The sequence below is a fragment of the Salvelinus namaycush genome, chromosome 2, assembly GCF_016432855.1.
Source record: "Salvelinus namaycush isolate Seneca chromosome 2, SaNama_1.0, whole genome shotgun sequence".
NCBI lineage: Eukaryota > Metazoa > Chordata > Actinopteri > Salmoniformes > Salmonidae > Salvelinus > Salvelinus namaycush.
Window position 1 is genome coordinate 73,489,264 of NC_052308.1, and position 12,313 is coordinate 73,501,576.

Consider the following 12,313-nt stretch of genomic DNA (forward strand, 5'->3'; position numbering starts at 1 on the left):
CTGCATAGTTTGTGCTCCTGTTTTTAAGACAGTACTCACTGGTGTAAATCGGATCTTCTGTCTCCTCCTTTTTCACTCCCAAAACGTCTTCCTCCTTCACCTTTATTGAGATAGCATCCTCTTCCTCTCTAAAAGGTTCTTTCTCTTCGTTCACTATAACAGCCTCCTCTTCCTCCTTTTTCATTCTGAAAGATTCTTTCTCCATACAGCAGACCTCCTCTTCATTAGCAAGAGAAGAGTAGTTTAGTGAACTCATGGTCAGGGATGTTAACTAGTTAGCTAGGTAGCATTAGCGACTAGCCTAGTGCTAGACGCAGTATCAATCTTTAACAAGTTTGCAAATTGAACAAGCAAATTAGCTTAAAGTTAACCAGTAGATACGTCAACCGAAATCTGTTTAAAGCACTGATATTAGCTAATGTACATTAACACGGTCTAAAGCGTCAATCTTTCAGTTTTATGTTGGCTGGCAAGCTACCGAACTCTTTGAAAGAGTAGCCGTGTTGTTGTTCCTGAAGAAGCGTCCCGTCCAGTCCATTATACGTCACGCAAGAAGCATCACCCGAAAGACATACATCGCCATCTGCTGACTGGAGTGGGTAACGCAGTTTGGAAACAATTTTATTTATTTCACCTGTATTTAACCAGGTAGGCAAGTTGAGACCAAGTTCTCATTTACAATTGCGACCTGGCCAAGATAAAGCAAAGCAATTCGACACATACAACAACACAGAGTTACACATGGAGTAAAACAAACATACAGTCAATAATACAGTAGAAAAAATAAGTATATACAATGTGAGCAAATGAGGTGAGACAAGGGAGGTAAAGGCAAAAAAAAAGGCCATGGTGGCGAAGTAAATACAATATAGCAAGTAAAACACTGGAATGGTTGATTTGCAGTGGTAGAATGTGGAAAGTAAATAATGGGGTGCAAAGGAGCAAAATAAATAAATACAGTAAATAAATAGTTACTACACTTTTTGTATTGGAAAGAACGTCATAATAATTTAACAATAAGCTGATATATTTTCTCTAAGAAATAACACTTTCCTGTACACAGACGTAGAAGCTGAATATGAATATGTGGATGATGAAATACTGAAATAAATGAATAGGTAGTGTGTTAAAACACATTTGTGTTAATACTCTGTTCATTTTTCACATTCGTTTTTATCTAGATGTGACGGTACTTTTCCCTTAAAGTCACGCTCTATACGATACAAATAATACTGTAAACAATAGAGCAAATGCATCACATGCAAATAGCACTTGAATATCTGTAGTGCTTTACACTGAGTCTACTAAACATTAGGAACACCTGCTCCTTCCATGACATAGACTGACTAGGTGAATCCAGGTGAATGCTATGATCCCTTATTGATGTCACTAGTTAAATCCACTTCAATCAGTGTAGATGAAGGCGGAGAGTCAGGTTAAATAAGGAATTTTAAGCCTTGAGACATTGTTTGTTGTGGGTGGTTGTCTTCCGTGTCTGTGTCTGTTTGCACCACACGGGACTGTTTCGTTTAGTTCGTTCGGTTTTTGTGTAGTCTATTTGTGTAGTCTATTTTCCTGTTCGTGCGTTCTTCGTGTTATGTAAGTTCGTTTGTTCAGGTCTGTTGACTCCGTTTATTATTTTGGTAAATTCTCAAGTGTTTTTCGCATTTGTCTTTATTCTTTAATAAATATCATGTCAAATTACTACGCTGCAAATTGGTCCTCCGATCCTTCTCGCCTCTCCTCGTCTGAGGAGGAGGACGAAGTAGAAGAGCGTTACAATGTATACACTATAATCATTGAGTAATTTAGGATCCAGAGCAACTTAAAGGAACAACTGAAGAGTCTTGCCCAACTCTCCTACCACCAGGCTACCTGCCATAATTTATATTTTCTGTTCACATGGAACACATTACAGCATGTTTTATAAGTGAACATAAACAATATATAATGTATAATATATTCAATTATTAATTTGTTTAGATGCAATATTCATAAATAAAGTAAATAACTTAACCCTGTCACAGGTTTACAACCCGTTACATGTAGACTGAGGGACAGAGCTGAATTGTGTGATTTTAATCAATAATCATGCATTTATTTGATAAAAATACTTTCTCAACAAAATAACACAAATTTATGTTTGCATTCAATTATGTGCACATTTTAATATTAATTTCCCAAGTAAAAATTAATTGAAACACCTGGGGGACATGACACAATTCTTGGTGTCAGTTAAAAAAATATGATTTTGTAATAAGAAAGTTTAAATTAATGCTATATTTATTTCAATTCATTATACTGGACATTTCATTTTATAAACAAAATTAGTCAGTGGGACTGAAATATTACCAGAGCTCAAGAATGACCCAAATACTGTTAGAATAGAAATTGTTTTCTCTGTCTGTTATTTTTTCACATCTAAATGTGGCCATACAACTCCCTTAAAGTGAAGGTAGCTAAATGTAACCACATGTAACATATGGATCTGCATTAGTATAGCATCACAAGTCCCAATGCAAAGTTCCACCTCTCTTTTCTGTTTTTAGAGTACATAAAACCATCAGAATTCCAAAGAATGCCGAAGTCATGTCAGAATGTTTTTTTACAGGCTGTGAAGTAATATGGAGGACCCGGCTAGCCAGCCTTTTCCCTACAATGTAAACTCTGACAGAAATATCTTCAAATAGATCACTTCAAATTAAACCAAATCGTGTGCACTCATGACTAGTGGTTTCAATAACATTTTCAGCCAACTTACAAGCAAATACTTTATGAATTGACGGTTACAGATAAGCTTGCAAGGTTGCTAGGCAACTAGCCTGCTAATGTTAGTCCCTACCAGGCCTACCTACTTCAGCAAATTTGGAGAGGACAGCATTCGAAAAGTATTCAGACGCCTTGACTTTTTCCAATTTTTGTTACGTTACAGCCTCAAATTTTGTTACGTTACAGCCTTTTTCTAAAATTGATAAAAATATGTTTTTCCTTCATCACAATACCCCATAATGACATCACAATACCCCATAATGACAAAGCAAAAACAGGTTTTTAGAAATTTGAACTGAAAAACTACATTTACATAAGTATTCAGACCCTTTACTCAGTACTTTGTTGAAGCACCTTTGTCAGTGATTACAGCCTCGAGCCTTCTTGGATATGACGACACAAGCTTGGCACACCTGTATTTGGGTAGCTTCTCCCATTCTTCTCCGCAGATCCTCTCAAACTCTGTCAGGTTGGTTTGGGAACGTTGCTGCACAGCTATTTTCAGGTCTCTCCAGAGATGTTCGATCAGGTTTAAGACCGGGCTCTGGCTGGGCCACTCAAGGACATTCAGAGACTTGTCCTGAAGCCACTCCTGCGTTATCTTGGCTGTGTGCTTAGGGTCGTTGTCCTGTTGGAAGGTGAACCTTAGCCCCAGTCTGAGGTCCTGAGGTCTCTGGAGGAGGTTTTCATGAAGGATCTCTCTGTACTTTGCTCTGTTCATCTTTGACTCAATTGTGACTAGCCTCCCAGTCCCTGCCGCTGAAAAACATCCTCACAGCATGATTCTGCAACCACAATGCTTCACCGTAGGGAGGGTGCCAGGTTTCCTCCAGACGTCACGCTTGGCATTCAGGCCATTGTTCAATCTTGACTTCATCAGACCAGAGAATCTTGTTTCTCATGGTCTGAGAATCTTTTGGTTGCCTTTTGGCAAACTCTAAGTGGGCTGTCATGTGCCTTTTACTGAGGAGTGGCTTCCGTCTGGCCACTCTACAATAAAGGCCAGACTGGCAGAGTGCTGCAGAGGTGGTTGTCCTTCTGGAAGGTTCTCCCATCTCCTCAGATATGACCAGCCTTTCAAAGCACTTCATGGCTACAGACGTGAGTGCTATGGGTCCGTAGTCATTTAGGTAGGTTACCTTGGTGTTCTTAGGCACAGGGACTATGGTGGTCTGCTTGAAACATGTTGGTATTACAGACTCAGACAGGGAGAGGTTGAACATGTCAGTGAAGACACTTGCCAGTTGGTCAGCGCATGCTCAGAGTACACGTCCTAGTAATCCGTCTGGCCCTGCGTTGTGATCTGAGGACCCATGCCAAACCTTTTCAGTCTCCTGAGGTTTTAGGTTTTGTCGTGCCCTCTTTTTGTCGTGCCCTCTTTATATAGCCTAATTATTTTTCACTCTGGAAGCTCCGGTAAACAGTGGTTGTAGTGCACTGCTGCCACCACCAGGCCTGGAGTCCATTTTGACTTTGTTGATAGCGAGCTGTGTTAGCTAGCTGTGCGGATAAAGACGTAGCAGCTAGCTAACTGGCTACCGATCAACCTAGTGTGTGTATTGAACATTCATATTGGACTGTAGCAGCTAGCTAACTGGCTACCGATCAACCTATTGTGTGTATTGAACATTCATATTGGACAACCTTACCTATATAGTAGCACCACCAACCATCAGCCCAATAATAATCCTATTCATTTCAAGCCACACTAAGATGTCACCATACTATTCTTTTAAAGCCCCACTATGTAAGACATAAATCATCAGAGTGGGCCTCCAACTTAAATGTAAACAATGGAGCAAATGCATCACATGTGAATATCACTTGATTATCAGAGGGGTGTATTATGACATCAGAACTACTCAGACATTCCAAATCAGGCTTCATCCATATCATGAAGGTGGATATTGATCCAACCATTTCAAAAGTAATGACCGGGCTGATGGAAACAGGATATGCCTGTACACTTTTATAAATGCCGACAGACGATTTGTTAGTTCGTTTGACATGGTGGGGTCTTTTTGTGTCAGTGAAAATGTATAAACGAGAAATGGCAGCATTAATCTTTTATGCGCAAATATTGATTTAATAACGATCATATCTTAGATAACTTGGAGTCAACGCGATATGTTGTGTGTGTAACAGTATAACTTTAAACCGCCCCCTCGCCCCGACACGGGCGCGAACCAGGGACCTTCTGCACACATCAACAACAGTCACCCACGAAGCGTCGTTACCCATCGCTCCACAAAAGCCGCGGCCCTTGCAGAGCAAGGGGCAACACTACTTCTAGGTTTCAGAGCAAGTGACGTAACTGATTGAAATGCTAGTAGCGCGTACCCGCTAACTAGCTAGCCATTTCACATCCGTTACATGTGGTCCTCCCTCTACGACTTGGGAACCCATGCAGTTTATTAGGCTACAGATTAAATAAGTTATGAACTTCACAGGGTGGTGAAACTGCACGTGATGAGCTTGATGCTCCTTTCCAATACAATTTGATGGTCTTACTCTGGTGACATGATGATCGATGCTTGGTTACCATTTGACAAATAAAATAATATCTCCCTTATCCATAATAATCTCATCATGTAGGTAGCCTACCAACACTGTATATGTGAGCTGCAGGCTACAGTGCACGGGACAAGAGCACGTTTTCTATTTTACGCAAGTTTTTAAAACCATCAGTGGAGTTGAAAATGTGATGGAAACCAATTTAACTTGTATTTTTCATTCGGGTACATGGGAATTTAACAGCAAACGTTATTCTTCTTGTGCACTACGTCATAACGCAAAGCCTTTTATCCACAATAAGTCTGTTTGATGCAAACATTTCTGATGGGAAAATGTGTATATTGTTTTATGCAGATTTGAGAATATTCACATGGAAATCTGGCGCAAATTGCATGGAAACTTAGCTACTAAGGTGGATATTGATCCAACACCACGTATTCCAACCAGCCCACTGGGCACAGACGTGTTGACCGTCTAGTTTCTCTTTACATTTCTTTGAGTCCTCAACTAAAGTGAATTCAACATGAAATCAACACAAAATGTCACCTGTCATTGGATTTAGGTTGCCAGTTCGGTGAAAAATAAAAAAAATACCTGATGTTCATGGCTTTTTACATATCGAATCAGTTTTCCACATTAATCAAACATCATCACATAGATTTGTTTTGTTGAAATGACGTGGAAACAAAGTTTATTCAACCAGTGGGAGGCTTGTAAATGCCCCCAGGAAAGGAAAAGAAAGAACTCTTCATTGAGACAATGATAAACAGCAATCTGTGGGAGAGTTGTGGTGGATATTATAAAATAAGGATCTGCTGGAGTCCAAGTCAAACCAAGATTCTTTATTTCTGAGCTCAGAGAGAATAACAGTTACACAGCGCAGTGTAGACAGTCTGAATTCCTGAAGCATTGGGTGATGAGCACATATCTTTATAGTTTCCTGTTCCTGGGAGGGACTTTATTCATACAAGGATGCAGGTGCAAACTGGTTTGCAACGCAGGATGATACTCCCAAGAACAGGAGATTATAATAGGTCAGTTTCACAAGGTTAGTCTGTGGTGGTTAATTTATGTATTACCAAATGAGGAGAGACAAACTTCACACACCAATCAGAGTTATACTTAAACTACATTTTTAATAATAAGATCTTTGCAATGACTTTCAACAATTCACTATTTCTAATGAACCGTTGAGAGTGGCAACACAATGGCTACTGAGATCTTTTATAGCAAAGATCCACTCCCTAGTCGACATAACAAACCACAGATATTAGGAACAGTTCACAAAGTGAGACTTTATAATGAGAAAGGAGTATCCCGTAGCCAGATAGCATTCGCTATATTTTATCATTCAGTTTGGTCCCTAAGACGAGGTTCTAATCTCTTTCCTGGTACTTCATAGCACAAAAACACCAACTCATCCAATGGCATAACTCAATTGTCAACTCTAGATACTCCCATCTCAAGTAAAACCCCTTCTTGACCCCACTCCTGGACAAGCTCACTGAGGGGAGTGAGTCTCTAGGTCATACACTATCCCAGGACAAGTGCAACATCAGAGAGGACATACAATGGTTCCAGACACTGCCACACACCTCCCCCCAATGCCAAAGGAGGGAGTGACTTGCGCATAGACATTGTGGAGACAAGTAATTGGTTCCCCATTAATCACGTCATCCCTTTACATAGTTTAACAGATACATTCACATATGAAGACAATGTTCCCTCCTGTCCTCTTCCCTTCCTGATATTCTGCATAGCACCAGGGACATGTGAAAGACAAGCCTGACCTCTCCCCTCTCTGGGCCCCAGATGACTGAGCCCCAGCTGAGGGAAGAAGTGCAACTGCCATCACCAGAGTCCGAAGGGATACATTCTAATAACAAGTATATCACCTCAGCATATTATGCAGATAAGAGATCTTAATTATCTATGTTACCTAACTAATTCTGATTCATCCACCACAAGTCACATACTCAGATATATGGACACATACAATTAACATTTTGCATTACAGAGTCTGTGAACATTTTCATTTCATTAAATCATCAGTGGGCCAACAATGTAAATGTACACAACGGAACAAATGCATCACATCCAAATATCACTTGATTATCTGCAGTGCTGGAGGAATGACACCCAGATAAACACACACACAGTGTCAGAGTTTAAAAAAGGACCATTTAAAACAGAAGGAATCTGACCTACTCTATATTCAAACTCCATATTAAATTCATGTTTAATATGCAAATATAGCATACAAATATATGTTTTAGTATACTTTGTACAATTCAAGTTCATATGGTAGAAACAGGTAATCATTATCAGTCAACAATATAAGACAGCAAGTCCCCTGTGTGTATTCTCTCATGCCATTTCAGCTCCCCCAGCTGGTTGAAACACTTTCCACATTGGGAGCAATGGTAAGGCTTCTCCCCCGTGTGTATTCTCTCATGCCGTTTCAGATCCGCAGGCCAGTTGAAACCCTTTCCACACTGGGAGCAATGGTAAGGCTTCTCCCCTGTGTGTATTCTCTCATGTCTTTTCAGGTTCCCTAAATTGTTAAAACTCTTTCCACACTGGGAGCAGTGGTAAGGCTTCTCCCCTGTGTGTATTCTCTCATGCCGTTTCAGATCCGCAGGCCGGCTGAAACCCTTTCCACACTGGGAGCAGTGGTAAGGCTTCTCCCCTGTGTGGCTTCTCTCATGTTGTTTCAGGTTCCCTAACTTGTTAAAACACTTTCCACACTGGGAGCAGTGGTAAGGCTTCTCCCCTGTGTGTATTCTCTCATGGTTTTTCAGGTTCCCTAAATTGGTAAAACTCTTTCCGCACTGGGAGCAGTGGTAAGGCTTCTCCCCTGTGTGGATTCTCTCATGTTTTTTCAGGTGTGCTATGAATTTAAAACACTTTCCACACTGGGGGCAGTGGTAAGGCATCTCCCCTGTGTGGATTCTCTCATGTTTTTTCAGGTGTGCTATAAATTTAAAACCCTTTCCACACTGGGGGCAGTGGTAAGGCTTCTCCCCGTGTGTATTCCTTCATGCCGTTTCAGCTTCGCCGCCTCGCTGAAACCCTTTCCACATTGGGAGCAGTGGTAAGGCTTCTCCCGTGTGTGTATTCTCTCATGCCGTTTCAGGTCCCATAACCGGTTACAACCCTTTCTACAGTGGGAGCACTGGTGTCGTCTTGCTGGTTTGGACGTCCCTGGCTCTGGTTCCTCTGAGTCTGGTCTTTCTCCTGCCAAAGACAGTGTTTAAAAAAAAAAATAGAGACCTGAATGAAACCTCCACATGATAAAACAACCTTGCTACGAGGGTAAATCCTGAATCAGATCTCTCAATAACCTGAGGCCAGTTAACAATCTTTGTGTGATTTTAAAACAAATGTTGTAGAGCATCCTGGTAATTACTGATATGTTTACATTACTTATTTTATTCATCCTGTTTTACAAGTCAGAACACAAAAAACTAGACAGTTCTATGACACTAACATCGCTGGATTCCTATCAGCAGGTGGTTCTAAATATATAACCTTCATAGTTGTATGATACAGAATGTGACCTATGTGACCTACAAACTTCCTTAAACATAAAATAACTAAATAGGTAATTTTGTGTGATAATCCAAAACTGGTTTTTACGTCGAAGACACAAAGCACATCAGTAACATCTCCCCGTTGTTGAAAGGGTTCGACACATGATGTTTAAATGGACCAATTTCTTATTTAGACGTTCACAGATTTCCAATATTTTGACTATCGCCGATGTCATATTTTGGGTAAAGTAATATTTTGGGTAGATGTTCCTAAAACTGACAGTTAATACAATTAACAAAAATATAAACTCAACATGTAAAGTGTTGGATGTTTAATGAGCTGATAAAAAAAAAATTTTTACATCCCTGTTAGCTAACATTTATTCTTTGCCAAGATAATCCATCCTCCTGACAGGTGTGGCATATCAAGAAGCTGATTGAACAGCTTGATTATTACACAGGTGCACCTTGTGCTGGGGATAATAAAAGGCCACTCGAAAATGTGCAGTTTTGTCACACAACAATGCCACAGATCTCTGAGGGAGCGGGCAAATGGCATGCTGACTGCAGGAATGTCCACTGGAGCTGTTGCCAGGGAATTTAATGTACAGTACCAGTCAAAAGTTAGGACTCACCTACTCATTCAAGGGTTTTTCTTTCTTTTTACTATTTTCTACATTGTAGAATAATAGAGAAGACATCAAAATTATTAAAAAACACATGGAATCATGTAGTAACCACAAGTGTTAAACAAATCAAAATATATATTAGATTCTTTAAAAGTAGCCACCCTTTGCCTTGATAGCTTTGCACACTCTTGGCTTTCTCTCAACCAGCTTCACCTGGAATGCTTTTCCAATAGTTGTGAAGGAGTTCCCACATATGCTGAGAACTTGTAGGCTGCTTTCCCTTCACTCTGCAATCCAACTCATCCCAAACCATCTCAATTTGGTTGAGGTCGGGGGATTGAGTAGGCCAGGTCATCTGATGCAGCACTCCATCACTCTCCTTCTTGGTCAAATAGCTCTTACACAGCCTGGAGGTGTGTTGACCAAGGTCATTGTCCTGTTGAAAAATAAATGATAGTGGGACTAAGCCCAAACCAGATGGGATGGCGTATCGCTGCAGAATGATGTGGTAGCCATGCTGGTTAAGTGTGACTTGAATAAATAAATCACTGACATTGTCAACAGCAAAGCAACCGCACACCATCACATCTCCTCCTCCATGCTTCACGGTGGGAACCACACGTGGAGATAATCTGGTCATCTACTCCGCCTCTCACAAAGATATGACGCTCGGAACCAAAAATCTCAAATTTGGACTCATCAGACCCAAGGACAGATATCCATCGTTCTAATGTCCATTGCTCGTGTTTCTTGGCCCAAGCAAGTCTCTTCTTCTTATTGGTGTCCTTTAGTAGTGGTTCCTTTGCAGCAATTCGACCATGAAGGCCTAATTCACGCAGTCTCCTCTGAACCGATGATGTTGAGATGTCTGTTGCTTGAACTTTGTGAAGCGTTTATTTGGGCTGCAATTTCTAAGGCTGGTAACTCTAATGAACTTATGCATCAGAAGTAACTCTGGGCTTTCCATTCCTGTGATGGTCCTAAAAGTAATGATGGACTGTTGTTTCTCTTTGCTTATTTGAGCTGTTCTTGACATAATATGGACTTCGTCTTTTACCCAACAGGGCTATTTTCTGTATACCACCCCTACCTTGTCACAACACAACTGATTGGCTCAAACACATTAAAACCTGTTATGGCTAGGGGTTCCGCTAGCGGAACGTTTCGACAACATCCGGTGAAATTGCAGAGCGCGAAATATATATATTTTTTATTAGAAATATTTAACTTTCATGCATTCACAAGTGCAATACACCAAATTAAAGTTTAACTTCTTGTTAATCTAGCCACCGTGTCAGATTTCAAAAAGGCTTTATGGCAAAAGCAAACCATGTGATTATCTGAGGACAGCACCCCATCAAACAAACACATGACAATCATATTTCAACCCGCCAGGCGCGAAACAAAAGTCAGAAATAACGATATAATTCATGCCTTACTTTTGAAGAGCTTCTTCTGTTGGAACTCCAATATGTCCCATAAACATCACAAATGGTCCTTTTGTTTGATTAGTTCCGTCGTTATATCTCCAAAATGTCCATTTATTTGGAACACCGGTTCCAACTCACCCAACATGACTACAAAATATTTAATAAGTTACCTGTAAACGCTGTCCAAACATTTCAAACAACTTTCCTAATCACACTTCAGGTATTTTAAAAGGTAAATAATCGCTAAAATTTAAGATGGGATAAACTGTGTTCAATACCGGATAAAAACAACGTGAAGCGTGTGACCTGGAGCATCAAAACATTAGAGAGCACTAGGCTGGACCCTCGTTCTGAATAGCCGTACTTCTTAATTTCTCTAAAGAAAAACATCAACCAATTTCTAAAAACTGTTGACATCTAGTGGAAGCAATAGGAACTGCAACCAAGTGCCAGAGAAATCTATGTTCCCATAGAAACCAATTGAAAACAGAGTCACCTCAACAACAAAATAATCCTCCTGGGTGGTTTGTCCTCTGGGTTTTGCCTGCCAAATAAGTTATGTTATACTCTCAGACATTATTTTAACAGTTTTAGAAACGTTATAGTGTTTTCTGTCCAAATCTACCAATTATATGCATATCCTAGCTTCTGGGCCTGAGTAGCAGGCAGTTTACTTTGGGCCGCTTTTCATCCGGACGTGAAAATACTGCCCCCTATCCCAATTAAGGAAAGAAATTCCACAACTTAACTTCTAAAAAGGCACATGTTAATTGAAATGCATTCCAGGTGACTACCTCATGATGCTACAGTTCTCCTTTAAGACACCATGCTACAGTCCTCCTTTAACTCCATAATGTTTCATCATTTGATGCTACAGTCCTTCTTTAAGACTCCATAATGTTTCATCATTAGCTGCTACAGTCCTCCTTTAAGACTCCATAATGTTTCATCATTAGATGCTACAGTCCTCCTTTAACTTCTTCTGGCTGCAAGCCAGAGGCCGGCCACAATATGACAACAGCCACTTCAAGTGCAGGGCGCGAAATTCAAAATATATTTTTTTGAAATATTTAACTTTCACACATTAACAAGTCCAATACAGCAAATGAAAGGTACACATCTTGTGAATCCAGCCAACATGTCCGATTTTTAAAATGTTTTACAGCGAAAACAGCACGTATATTTATGTTAGCTCACCACCAAATACAAAAAAGGACAGACATATTTCACAGCACAGGTATCATGCACAAAGCCAACCTAACTAACCAAGAACCAACCAAACTAACCAACAAACAACTTCATCAGATGACAGTCTTATAACATGTTATTCAATAAATCTATGTTTTGTTCGAAAAATGTGCATATTTCAGGTATAAATCATAGTTTACATTGCAGCTACAATCAGAAATTGCACCGAAAGCAGACAGAATAATTACAG

General features: G+C 40.1%; 1 protein-coding gene across 1 annotated transcript in view; it reads right to left on the minus strand.

Moving 5' to 3' along the window:
• The window catches only part of LOC120023442, a gene marked incomplete at both ends in the record, with an annotated part of 359,115 nt that overhangs the window by 167,915 nt on the left and 178,887 nt on the right, over window positions 1–12,313 (minus strand). Inside the window, 1 exon segment of the mRNA XM_038967467.1 lies at window positions 7,687–8,257. Coding sequence (XP_038823395.1) covers window positions 7,687–8,257 — 571 coding nt within the window.